The sequence below is a fragment of the Oncorhynchus mykiss genome, chromosome 6, assembly GCF_057628025.1.
Source record: "Oncorhynchus mykiss isolate SJ-2025 chromosome 6, ASM5762802v1, whole genome shotgun sequence".
In the NCBI taxonomy this organism is placed as follows: Eukaryota; Metazoa; Chordata; class Actinopteri; order Salmoniformes; family Salmonidae; genus Oncorhynchus; species Oncorhynchus mykiss.
Genome location: NC_143027.1, coordinates 77940349 through 77954308, shown reverse-complemented (window position 1 = coordinate 77954308; position 13960 = coordinate 77940349). Strand labels below are relative to the sequence as shown.

The 13960-nt window shown below is 44.3% G+C and overlaps 1 protein-coding gene across 5 annotated transcripts in view; it reads right to left on the bottom strand.

The window, feature by feature from the left end:
• Positions 1–13960, bottom strand: part of LOC110526617 (solute carrier family 12 member 4) — a 75023-nt gene that overhangs the window by 3382 nt on the left and 57681 nt on the right. For all 5 annotated transcript variants that reach the window (XR_016496885.1, XM_090238922.1, XM_021607733.3 and 2 more), the window contains exons 15-21: positions 4603–4722; positions 4377–4481; positions 4014–4182; positions 3562–3757; positions 2468–2637; positions 1596–1727; positions 1260–1367 (exon numbers count right to left, since the gene is read on the bottom strand). Coding sequence is in view for 4 of the 5 variants with exons in the window: in XM_090238922.1 (XP_090095048.1) it covers positions 1260–1367; positions 1596–1727; positions 2468–2637; positions 3562–3757; positions 4014–4182; positions 4377–4481; positions 4603–4722 (1000 nt within the window). In the remaining variant the exon portion in view is untranslated. The remainder of the gene's footprint in view (positions 1–1259; positions 1368–1595; positions 1728–2467; positions 2638–3561; positions 3758–4013; positions 4183–4376; positions 4482–4602; positions 4723–13960) is intronic.

The window sequence follows — 13960 nt, the reverse complement described above, 5'->3', positions numbered from 1 at the left end:
ACACCCCTTCAAATTAGTGGATTTGGCTATTTCAGCCACACCCGTTGTGGACAGTTGTATACTCGAGCACACAGCCATGCAATCTCCATAGACAAACCTTTGCAGTAGAATGACCTTACTGAAGAGCTCAGTGACTTTCAACGTGGCACCGTCATAGGATGCCACCTTTCCAACAAGTCAATCCGCCCTGCTAGAGCTGCCCCGGTCAACTGTAAGTGGTGTTATTGTGAAGTGGAAACATCTAGGAGAAACAATGACTCAGCTGCGAAGTGGTAGGTCACACAAGCTCACAGAATGGGATCGTCGTCCTCGGTTGCAACTCTCACTACGAGTTCCAAACTGCTTCTGGAAGCAACGTCAGCACAATAACTGTTTGTTGGGAGCTTCATGAAATGGGTTTCCATGGCCGAGCAGCAGCACACAAGCCTAAGATCACCATGCGCAATGTCGAGCATTGGCTGGAGTGGTGTAAAGCTCACTGCCATTGGACTCTGGAGCAGTGGAAATGTGTTCTCTGGAGTGATGAAACACGCTTCACCATCTGGTAGTCCAACGGACAAATCTGGGTTTGGCGGATGCCAATGAGAATGCTACCTGCCCCAACTGTAAAGTTTGGTGGAGGAGGAATAATGGTCTGGGGTTGTTTTTCATGGTTTGGGCTGGGCCCCTTAGTTCCAGTGAAGGGAAATATTAATGCTACAGCATACAATGACATTCTAGATGATTCTGTGCTTCCAACTTTGTGGCAACAGTTTGGGGAAGGCCCTTTCCTGTTTCAGCATGACAAAGCAAGGTCCTTACAGAAATGGTTTGTTGAGATCAGTGTGGAAGAACTTGACTGGCCTGTATAGAGCCCTGACCTCAACCCCATCAAACACCTTTGGGATGAATTGGAACGCCGACTGTGAGCCAGGCCTAATCGCCCAACATCAGTGCCCGACCTAACTAATGCTTGTGGCTGAATGGAAGCAAGTCCCTGCAGCAATGTTCCATCATCTAGTGGAAAGCCTTGCCAGAAGACTGGAGGCTGTTACAGTACCAAAGGGGGGACCAACTCCATATTAATGCCCATGATTTTGCAATGAGATGTCCGACGAGCAGGTGTCCACATTCTTTTGGTCATGTAGTGTATTGGTTCCCAGCCCCAGATTAAACCTAAACCAGCTCAATATGTCCTTCACTGTGGTCCACAACTATTGTTATGTATGTTTGGTCTGACAGGTGTAATTCTGTGGATGTTGTTGATGTGTAATAGGTACCTCTCTTTCTCTCTCTGCGCTGGACAGCCTCATCTGTCTGAGCATCTGAGACCTCTGCTCCATCATCAGAGTCCTCTCATACGTGTAGGCCGAGATGTCGCTGTCATGCTGAAATTATTAATATGGTAGTATGTAAATACCAGACCTTTGAAAACACTAAGGGGAGAGAAGTGATTTAAAAATGGAAACTCTTAGTTGGATTGCATGTTTGACTCCTGGTATGAGGGACTTCTCTCCCCATCTCCACCATAATGACATAATTAGATTTAAGGAGGTTCATCTCTCACCGTCTCCACCATCATTACATAATTAGCTTTAAGGAAGAACATCTCACACCATTTCCACCACCTCCACCTCTGCCTCTATTCTCAGCTGGTACAGAAACGTAGCCAGGTCCTTCTTCATCTGAATACTGTTGTCATCCATCTGGGCCACAGTGAAGATACGCATCTTACACTTCCTCCAAACCTGAAACACACACCATGGTAAGAATGGAGTAGTCTAGCAGTTAAGAGCATTGGACCAGTAACTGAAAGGTTTCTGGTTCCAATCCCTGAGCCGACTAGGTGAAAAATCTGCCCATGTGCCCTTGAGCACTTAACCCTAATTGCTCCTGTAAGTCACTCTCGACAAGAGCTCTGCTAAAATGTAAATGTAGATCCTTTTTTAATTTTAAAAAATTTGACCCCCTTTCCTCCCCAATTGTTAGTAGTTACTATCTTGTCTCATTGCTACAACTCCCATACGGGCTCGGGAGAGATGAAAGTCGAAAGCCATGAGTCCTCCGAAACACAACCCACCCAAGCCGCACTGCTTCTTAACACAGCGCGCATCCAACCCGGAGGCGCGCATCCAACCTGGCACCAGGTTAGCGCGCACTGCACCCGGCCCGCCACAGGTGCGCGATGAGACAAGGATACCCCTACCGGCCAAACCCTCCCTAACCCGGACGACGCTAGGCCAATTGTGCGTCGCCCCACGGACCTCCCGGTCGTGGCCGGCTGCGACAGAGCCTGTGCGTGAACCCAGAGTCTCTGGTGGCACAGCAATGCAATGCAATGCAGTGCCCTAGACCACCGCATCACCCGGGAGGCCCTGTAGATCCTTTTCTGACCAACAAATCCATTCTTCTTTAGTCTCTCTCAAGTCATGGTGGCCAAACAGTAAATGCTCCCAGAGTTTCTGCATTGATGTGCGCGGGACTTTACCTTGTGCTGTTTGAGCAGGAAAGGTAGCAGCATGAGCATTCCTCCGTCATGGACGATCCACCACACATCGATGGTGCCTTCTGTGAAGCGTTCGTGGTTGCTGGGGTAGAAGGAAACATTCTTGGGCACCATCAGAGCCAGGTGGGCTGCTGTGGTACAGCGGACTGTGTCTGTGGGGAGGGGCACAGAGAGCTAAATATGTTCACTTTGTGTAATATGTAATGTAATACAATTCAATGCTGATGCTATCAGTTAACTAAAGAGTCAGCACGTAATGTTTCAAATACCATACAGGCTGAAGGACAGTCCACCAAACCAATAGAAACATAGAGATGGCCAATGCTCTCATGGAGAAACTGGGATGAGGTTATTGTTAGGAATTTTATGAATAATGACTAAACAATATCCCCATTTTAAATAGAACTGTTACTAAGTAAACTTATACTCTGTTTTATTATATCTGATTAACAATATTAATTCATAAGGAAGGGATTGTGGAGCCTGAAACAGGGGGTAATTAAATAAAATAAAGACCATTCCAGCCAGGTTGGAGAGGACTGGAATTGTGGGTTTTTAAGAAAGCAAAAAGGGTCGTTAACCTATGGTTGAACCGACTCAACTTAGCTCTGGGATGTTTAGATAAGGCAGAGAGTGTTTTCCTGGGTTTTCCATTATCTGGAACTGTCTTCTAAATAGTGATGGATGAAGGTGAAGATTCCAGAAGTTAAGTGTGTGTCTGGAGTGAGCGAGCTAGTTGGTTGGAATGAACTTTTCAACTTGTTGGGTCCTGGTTGATAGGAGGAAAAACGTTTTATAACCTATGACGTCATATTTTGTATATAAATGGTTGTTCGTGGCTACATGGCAGCGCACTCCGAGAATAAATACTATTATCTAATTTTGATAAGTCTCTGTCTATTTTATGCAAATAGGAATCTTACAAATTCTTATAAAATAGACTGAGTGATTTAATTAATGTATAATTAATAGGAATTATGAAATTCCAGTGACAGTTATGGTTTGGAATATTATTATGGGAACGGGTCAGATCCATGTGTAGGACCAGGCTAGTTTACAGTAAATCAGAGTCTTACGAATGAATGTCTTCCATGCGCGGGGGTCTTCACTTTGCCTCCAGCCGTAGGGCCATCCCATCACCACTGTGTTGTGCTTCATGCCCCCCAGGCCACATGACTGGATCAGGTGGGCAATGCCCTCCCTCACCTTGGACGCCACAACCACCTGGCAGAAACCCTTCACCCGCTCGATCTCCATCATGTTCTTTACGGCCTGACGAGGTTGAGCAGACAATGCAGGTAATCATGAAGCTGGCAATAAACTCACTTATTCTTATTGGCACAGAGGAGACAACAGAAATTCGATATCTTTCTTATAGCTTTATAAAGTGGACTGTATGACCTAGCGAGGAAGTTAACAGCCTTCAAACAATCCTGAACTGATTCAATAAAGCTACAGTACGGCAAAATGTATTTTCCTTGTACACACATTAGGCTATCGGAGAAATAAGTTACAGCTCTATCCCTACCTGTTCAGAGGCCTGTGTTTCTCCGTAGCTGTCCAGGAACTGTCCCTGGATGACAGAGCCCACTATGGTCAGGCCCTTCCCTGCCTTCAGCTGGGAGACAAAGGTCAACAGACGAGGATACTTCACATGGAGGTCCTCATCCAGCTTCAACAGCACCAGGACCTGGGGCCTGGAGAGTGGAGGGGCAAGAGAGACAAAGAACATGAGAATCTACCTGGAAGTACTAATAAACAACTACAAAACAACAGTAAAAACTGTAGAGTGTTAGAAAGTACAGAATGTATGAAGAGGAAAAGGTAGTTATGCATATCTGAAGTTGGAGATACCGGATATCTAAGACTATGGACGAGGAAGGATGTTCACCTCCAGTTTTTAGTGTGAGGTGGTCCATGCTCCAGCCGTAGCAGAGAGTAGCGCGCAGCACTGAGGGACAAACCTCGTATCCCATCTCCCCACTCCTTCTCCGCTCTGAGAGAGAGACAGAGAGAGTGACAGCATCAGAATATATACTCTGGCCTAAATAGCTAACTCATACATTGACCCAATGATATCCAATTATGATATGAAATGGATAAGAGTCCAGACATACCCCTGGTACTCAATGTACTTGTAGATCATGCCAGCGATGCACATGGCCACGATGGCATAATACCAGGAGGAGATGAACATCAGAGCCAGACACATACTCATACCCAGAAAAGACAGAGCCCTGTGGGGGAAACACACAGATATACTGTAGTACTCTTTATACTATACTATTGGACGCATGAAAGGAGATCACCAGTTGTGGTCATTCCAAAAAGCACCCACAGATCTTACAAAGCTCAGTAACCTCTTAGCAAAGAAGCCAAAAAGGGTATCATTCCCATAGTGCATTCGTTGCGCTCTGGTTCTCTGCCCGAATTTGCCCTGTAAACACACCAATTTTACCTGTTAGGAAACCATCTGGTGAATATCGTTGTGTGCAAGACCTTAGAATAATAAACAATGCGGTACATGCTAGAGCACCCCTGGTGCCTAACACTGTTACCATTTTATCCCAGGTGACTCCAGGTAGTTTGTTTTTTAGTAATTGATTTAGCTCATGCTTTCTTTCTTTCTTATCTTCTCTTGTTTTGTTGATCCTGGAGGCAGTGTTTTGGTTCAGTATGTTGACCATTTGTTGGTTTGCTCACAATCAGAAGAGATATGACACGAGGACACTCAGGCATTGTTGATTTCTTTTAGCAGAAAATGGTCATAAAGTTTCCCCCAGTAAGATGCAATTATGCCAGTTAAATATTTGGGTCATGACATCACTTCTGAGGGTCACGCCCTCTCCACAGGTAGATTAGAGGCAATTAATAAGTTCAACCGCTGCAGGATTGTAGTTATGGGAGAAAGATGGAGGCAAGTGAAGCTGTGGTCTGGACTGGTGAGATGTTCTGATATTGTGGCAAAGTCTCTTCTAACCGTACATATGCCCCATGTGGTGGAGGCAATTATTAAACAGGCAAAAACGGCTCATTTGATGTCCGCGAGACTGCTAAGACTATCAGAACATTCTTAACCCTTCAACTCTTCTCCCTGCAGCAGAAACCGGTGAAGACCATGACTGTGATTTAGTATTGAAGCTGACTGTAGCTCTAGGTTGGACTTGAGAGACACCCCATTAGACAATCCAGACTTTTAGTTTTTTTGTAGATGGGTCTGCCCAGAGAAACGAAAAAGGGAATCAATTAGTTGGTTATGCTGTTGGACTGTTTTGGAAACTGTGGAAAGTTCTCGACTCCCCTCACACGTATCTTCCCAGGCAGCAGAACTATTTGGCATGACTATAGCTTCTATTTTGCTCAGTTAACATTTACACTGATAGTAGATCTGAGTTCGGTGTTGTGCATGATTTTGGAACATTGTAGAGGATTGCACAAAGTAGAGATTGCACAAAGTAGAGATTTCACAAAGTAATCTTGTTTCGTCTCTCTTAGAGGCGGTCCAGGTGCACTCCTCTGTTTCTGTAATCAAGTGTCAGGAGCATTCTTCCTCTAATGACAACATTCCTAACGCTGACCACGCTGCTAAATTGGCCGATTTCTCTTCTGTTTCCAGCTCCTTCACATAGCAGCAGTTCCAGCTTCCACTAACCCTTTCTCTGTTAATGACTCTGCAGGCAACGGCTGATGCATCAGAGAAGGACGCCTCGGGTGTATGGCTGGATGAGTGGAGCAGACCAGCCATGCCCCGCTGTACTTTCCAATTCCTTGCCAAATTGTCACATGGTCAAAAAGAGGGATGGTGGATCCTGTAAATAAATGAATAAATAAGGGAAAGGGGGATACCTAGTCAGTTGTACACCTGAATGCATTCAACTGAAATGTGTTTTCCGCATTTAACCCAACCCCTCTGAATCAGAGAGGTGCGGGGGGCTGATATTGGTGTACAGTAGGTTTTACTGTGCTTGCAGGACATTTCTCTGGTGGTGGGGTTGTACAATGTTTGATTTGCATGACTAACAATGTTGAACCAAACTCTGAAAACAAACGTGTTTAAACTAATTGGTGAAACAAGCCTGACATGGGTAAAGGTGCTTCCATTGGCACTGAGTATGAGGGGCAGATCCCACACAGTCACTGGTCTCTCTCCACACGAGATGCTGACTGGCCATCCCACGAGGATGACTAATAAACCTTTTCGCAAGAACAGGTTGTCACTGCAAGAAATGGAGGAAGACATGGTTGAGAATTGTGTCACCCTTAACAGTGTTCCTAAGAGACGTTTGCCCCGGGTGAAGGTGTCTTTGCCGAACTTGGCAGGTGGAGCTCAGCACTATTTCAACCCAGGTGATTGTGTGGTGGTCAAAGACTTCAGGAGAGAGAGTTGGAAGGACCTCTGTTGGAGAGTGCCGTACCAAGTTCTTCTGACAGAGGGTGAGATGAGTCCTGAGCCAAAGAGACCAACGCCAGCCCGGAGTAGTGGCCCAGAAGTAGATGGTCATTGGAGAAGGAGAACCCTGCTGGGCCTTCATAACTAAGAGGACTGATGGAATGGCCACTACCAAGTGTTCTGATGAGTATGACTGTCTAAAGGGTCTGGGAAATAAAGCCTCAGTGTTCTGATGAGTATGACTGTCTAAAGGGTCTGGGAAATAAAGCCTCAGTGTTCTGATGAGTATGACTGTCTAAAGGGTCAGGGAAATAAAGCCTCAGTGTTCTGATGAGTATGACTGTCTAAAGGGTCTGGGAAATAAAGCCTCAGTGTTCTGATGAGTATGACTGTCTAAAGGGTCTGGGAAATAAAGCCTCAGTGTTCTGATGAGTATGACTGTCTAAAGGGTCTGGGAAATAAAGCCTCAGTGTTCTGATGAGTATGACTGTCTAAAGGGTCTGGGAAATAAAGCCGCAGTGTTCTGATGAGTATGACTGTCTAAAGGGTCTGAGAAATAAAGCCTCAGTGTTCTGATGAGTATGACTGTCTAAAGGGTCTGGGAAATAAAGCCTCAGTGTTCTAATGAGTATGACTGTCTAAAGGGTCTGGGAAATAAAGCCTCAGTGTTCTGATGAGTATGACTGTCTAAAGGGTCTGGGAAATAAAGCCTCAGTGTTCTGATGAGTATGACTGTCTAAAGGGTCTGAGAAATAAAGCCTCAGTGTTCTGATGAGTATGACTGTCTAAAGAATCTGGGAAATAAAGCCTCAGTGTTCTGATGAGTATGACTGTCTAAAGAATCTGGGAAATAAAGCCTCAGTGTTCTGATGAGTACGACTGTCTAAAGGGTCTGGGAAATAAAGCCTCAGTGTTCTGATGAGTATGACTGTCTAAAGGGTCAGGCAAATAAAGCCTCAGTGTTCTGATGAGTATGACTGTCTAAAGAATCTGGGAAATAAAGCCTCAGTGTTCTGATGAGTATGACTGTCTAAAGGGTCTGGGAAATAAAGCCTCAGTGTTCTGATGAGTATGACTGTCTAAAGGGTCTGGGAAATAAAGCCTCAGTGTTCTAATGAGTATGACTGTCTAAAGGGTCTGGGAAATAAAGCCTCAGTGTTCTGATGAGTATGACTGTCTAAAGGGTCTGGGAAATAAAGCCTCAGTGTTCTAATGAGTATGACTGTCTAAAGCAGGGGTGTCAAAGTCAAATGGACGGAGGGCCAAATAAAAAAATCAGCTACAAGACGAGGGCCGGACTGTTCGAATGTTCATTGAAAAATTTTTAAATGACGCATATAGTCTAGTGAACCTAATTGAACCTACTGAAAACCTAACAAATATATTACAATATGATCAGATAAATAAAGCAATATTTTCTTATGGCTCTGTCAGTAATCTTTAATTTTCAACAGACACAAAAGACAAATTTCCTTTATATAAATATCCCCATAACATGAACATTAAATGAAAGAAACCGGTATTCAAGGCACCATCAGTAGACTATATTTTCTATTTTAGCAAAAGTGGGCTAAATTTACTTCAAAGAAAAAACAATAATAGCAATTTTCTATCATCCACTCAACTGAAATATTTTTAAAATATAATTGGATTGAAATACAAAAAAATAAAGTGCAAAAATCTATTAATCAAAAACAACACTTTGTTTAAGGAGAAGTAACATGCAGTGAAAACAAATATTAAATTTTAACTTTTAAACTTGAACTGAGTAAAAACTCTAAATATGTGATTGCACAGTAATGTTCACTTGTTTGAGGTTGAGGGTGATACTTGGTGGTGTCCCATCTTTTCCACAAGTTCATCAATGTTCGGGGTAAGGCTCTGAGCTGAAGAAATCCTCAGAATTGAGTGGAGGTGTTCAGCAGTAAGTCGACTTCTGTGTGATGTTTTGTTCAGGTTCATCAAAGAAAACAGTTGTTCACACAGGTATGTGCTGCCAAACATAGACAACGTTTGAGCAGCCTGGATGCGCAGCTGGGGCATTGTGCCGGGGAGGAAACGGGCAAACTCCGCAGCACCCACTGCCGCATATTTTTCCCTCAGTGCATCATTGCATTGGAGGTCAATCAACTCCATTTGGAGGTTTGGTGGTGAGCTTTCCACGTCAACAGCAAATGGGTTACCGAGCAGTTCCAACCTGCTTTTTTGTGCTTCAAAGTCAGCAAATCGGCGTCGAAAGTCAGTGGTAAGCATACCTATTTTATCAGCCAACTGTGTGCTCGGGAACGCACTGGTAGAGAGCTTCTCTTTCATGGTCTGGCAGCTGGGAAAGTGGCTCAAATTTTCTTTCCGCATCTGCGTCTCCCACAGAGTCAGTTTGGTTTTAAATGCCTTCACTGTACTGTACATATCAGAGATGACACGATCCCGACCCTGCAGCTGCAAGTTTATTGCATTCAGATGACTCGTAATGTCACACAGAAAAGCCATTTCACACAGAAACATTTCGTCTCGGAGTTGTGTTGTGTCTTTCCCTTTGCTGTCCAAGAATAGACAAATCTCCTCACGAAGCTCGAAACATCTTTGAAGCACCTTTCCCTGGCTTAGCCATCGCACCTCTGTGTGATAAGGCAAATCACCATGCTCCGTTTCTAACTCCGTCAGAAATGCCTTGAACTGGCGGTGATTCAAACCTTTGGCTCTGATAAAGTTAACTGTGCGCGTGATGATGCTCATTACATGCTCCATTTTCAAGGCTTTACCGGACAACGCTTCCTGGTGTATGATACAATGATAAGCTGTCAGCTCACCTGTCGCGTTTTCCTCTTGCATCTTTTCCCGTATCTTCGCCACCAGTCCGCTCCTGTGTCCACACATCGCAGGTGCTCCGTCGGTTGTCAAACCCACAAGTTTTTCCCAAGGCAGCTCCATCTCATTTACACATCTTGACACCTCTTCATACAAATCATGCCCCGTAGTTGTGCCATGCATAGGACGTAAAGCCAAAAACTCCTCTGTCACGCTTAGGCTGGAGTCCACTCCGCGGATGAAAATTGACAACTGGGCAATGTCAGAAATGTCGGTGCTCTCATCCACAGCCAAGGAATATGCAATAAAATCTTTTCCCTTTTTCACAAGCTGCTCTTTTAGATTGATGGACAACTGGTCTACTCTCTCGGCAATGGTGTTTCTGCTCAGACTCACATTTAAAAAGAGTTGCCTTTTTTCTGGGCAAACTTCGTCACAAACTTTAATCATGCAGTTTTTGATGAAATCCCCCTCCGTAAATGGCCGGGCTGATTTAGCGATCTCTTCTGCCAAAATAAAACTGGCCTTGACAGCAGCCTGGCCTTGTGATTTGGCTTTTTTGAACAGAGCCTGTCGAGATTTGAGGCCTCGTTTTAATTCCTCTGCCTTTTGTAGCCTTTGTTCCATGTCCATATTCTTGTTTTTGTCCGCGTGTTTCGTTTCATAATGTCGTCTCAGATTATACTCTTTCAGTACCGCCACACTTTCTCCACACAGAAGACACACAGGTTTTCCAGCTACCTTCGTGAACATATACTCCGACTCCCACCTTGTTTGAAACCCCCGGTTCTCAGTATCCACCTTCCGTTTTGCCATTTTTGATGGGTATCTGAAAGTTAATTTTACTGTGATGCTGACGACTGCTGTGCCAATAAATATTGAAATGAAGCAGCCTACTGCTCGGTGCGTCACCTTTGCATTGTGGGAAATGTAGTATTGGTGCGTGTAAAAGATCTGCGGGCTGCCGGCTTGCTGCGGGCCGGTTCTAATAATAAATCAAGATCATCCCAGGGGCCGTAAAAAACCTTCTTGCGGGCCGGATGTGGCCCGCGGGCCTTGACTCTGACATATGTGGTCTAAAGGGTCTGAGAAATAAAGCCTCAGTGTTCTGATGAGTATGACTGTCTAAAGGGTCTGGGAAATAAAGCCTCAGTGTTCTGATGAGTACGACTGTCTAAAGCACATATGTCAGAGTCAAGGCCCGCGGGCCACATCCGGCCCGCAAGAAGGTTTTTTACGGCCCCTGGGATGATCTTGATTTATTATTAGAACCGGCCCGCAGCAAGCCGGCAGCCCGCAGATCTTTTACACGCACCAATACTACATTTCCCACAATGCAAAGGTGACGCACCGAGCAGTAGGCTGCTTCATTTCAATATTTATTGGCACAGCAGTCGTCAGCATCACAGTAAAATTAACTTTCAGATACCCATCAAAAATGGCAAAACGGAAGGTGGATACTGAGAACCGGGGGTTTCAAACAAGGTGGGAGTCGGAGTATATGTTCACGAAGGTAGCTGGAAAACCTGTGTGTCTTCTGTGTGGAGAAAGTGTGGCGGTACTGAAAGAGTATAATCTGAGACGACATTATGAAACGAAACACGCGGACAAAAACAAGAATATGGACATGGAACAAAGGCTACAAAAGGCAGAGGAATTAAAACGAGGCCTCAAATCTCGACAGGCTCTGTTCAAAAAAGCCAAATCACAAGGCCAGGCTGCTGTCAAGGCCAGTTTTATTTTGGCAGAAGAGATCGCTAAATCAGCCCGGCCATTTACGGAGGGGGATTTCATCAAAAACTGCATGATTAAAGTTTGTGACGAAGTTTGCCCAGAAAAAAGGCAACTCTTTTTAAATGTGAGTCTGAGCAGAAACACCATTGCCGAGAGAGTAGACCAGTTGTCCATCAATCTAAAAGAGCAGCTTGTGAAAAAGGGAAAAGATTTTATTGCATATTCCTTGGCTGTGGATGAGAGCACCGACATTTCTGACATTGCCCAGTTGTCAATTTTCATCCGCGGAGTGGACTCCAGCCTAAGCGTGACAGAGGAGTTTTTGGTTTTACGTCCTATGCATGGCACAACTACGGGGCATGATTTGTATGAAGAGGTGTCAAGATGTGTAAATGAGATGGAGCTGCCTTGGGAAAAACTCGTGGGTTTGACAACCGACGGAGCACCTGCGATGTGTGGACACAGGAGCGGACTGGTGGCGAAGATACGGGAAAAGATGCAAGAGGAAAACGCGACAGGTGAGCTGACAGCTTATCATTGTATCATACACCAGGAAGCGTTGTGCGGTAAAGCCTTGAAAATGGAGCATGTAATGAGCATCATCACGCGCACAGTTAACTTTATCAGAGCCAAAGGTTTGAATCACCGCCAGTTCAAGGCATTTCTGACGGAGTTAGAAACGGAGCATGGTGATTTGCCTTATCACACAGAGGTGCGATGGCTAAGCCAGGGAAAGGTGCTTCAAAGATGTTTCGAGCTTCGTGAGGAGATTTGTCTATTCTTGGACAGCAAAGGGAAAGACACAACACAACTCCGAGACGAAATGTTTCTGTGTGAAATGGCTTTTCTGTGTGACATTACGAGTCATCTGAATGCAATAAACTTGCAGCTGCAGGGTCGGGATCGTGTCATCTCTGATATGTACAGTACAGTGAAGGCATTTAAAACCAAACTGACTCTGTGGGAGACGCAGATGCGGAAAGAAAATTTGAGCCACTTTCCCAGCTGCCAGACCATGAAAGAGAAGCTCTCTACCAGTGCGTTCCCGAGCACACAGTTGGCTGATAAAATAGGTATGCTTACCACTGACTTTCGACGCCGATTTGCTGACTTTGAAGCACAAAAAAGCAGGTTGGAACTGCTCGGTAACCCATTTGCTGTTGACGTGGAAAGCTCACCACCAAACCTCCAAATGGAGTTGATTGACCTCCAATGCAATGATGCACTGAGGGAAAAATATGCGGCAGTGGGTGCTGCGGAGTTTGCCCGTTTCCTCCCCGGCACAATGCCCCAGCTGCGCATCCAGGCTGCTCAAACGTTGTCTATGTTTGGCAGCACATACCTGTGTGAACAACTGTTTTCTTTGATGAACCTGAACAAAACATCACACAGAAGTCGACTTACTGCTGAACACCTCCACTCAATTCTGAGGATTTCTTCAGCTCAGAGCCTTACCCCGAACATTGATGAACTTGTGGAAAAGATGGGACACCACCAAGTATCACCCTCAACCTCAAACAAGTGAACATTACTGTGCAATCACATATTTAGAGTTTTTACTCAGTTCAAGTTTAAAAGTTAAAATTTAATATTTGTTTTCACTGCATGTTACTTCTCCTTAAACAAAGTGTTGTTTTTGATTAATAGATTTTTGCACTTTATTTTTTTGTATTTCAATCCAATTATATTTTAAAAATATTTCAGTTGAGTGGATGATAGAAAATTGCTATTATTGTTTTTTCTTTGAAGTAAATTTAGCCCACTTTTGCTAAAATAGAAAATATAGTCTACTGATGGTGCCTTGAATACCGGTTTCTTTCATTTAATGTTCATGTTATGGGGATATTTATATAAAGGAAATTTGTCTTTTGTGTCTGTTGAAAATTAAAGATTACTGACAGAGCCATAAGAAAATATTGCTTTATTTATCTGATCATATTGTAATATATTTGTTAGGTTTTCAGTAGGTTCAATTAGGTTCACTAGACTATATGCGTCATTTAAAAATTTTTCAATGAACATTCGAACAGTCCGGCCCTCGTCTTGTAGCTGATTTTTTTATTTGGCCCTCCGTCCATTTGACTTTGACACCCCTGGTCTAAAGGGTCAGGGAAATAAAGCCTCAGTGTTCTGATGAGTATGACTGTCTAAAGGGTCAGGGAAATAAAGCCTCAGTGTTCTGATGAGTATGACTGTCTAAAGGGTCTGAGAAATAAAGCCTCAGTGTTCTGATGAGTATGACTGTCTAAAGGGTCTGGGAAAGAAAGCCTCAGTGTTCTGATGAGTACGACTGTCTAAAGGGTCTGAGAAATAAAGCCTCAGTGTTCTGATGAGTACGACTGTCTAAAGGGTCTGGGAAATAAAGCCTCAGTGTTCTGATGAGTACGACTGTCTAAAGGGTCTGGGAAATAAAGCCTCAGTGTTCTGATGAGTATGACTGTCTAAAGGGTCTGGGAAATAAAGCCTCAGTGTTCTGATGAGTATGACTGTCTAAAGGGTCAGGGAAATAAAGCCTCAGTGTTCTGATGAGTATGACTGTCTAA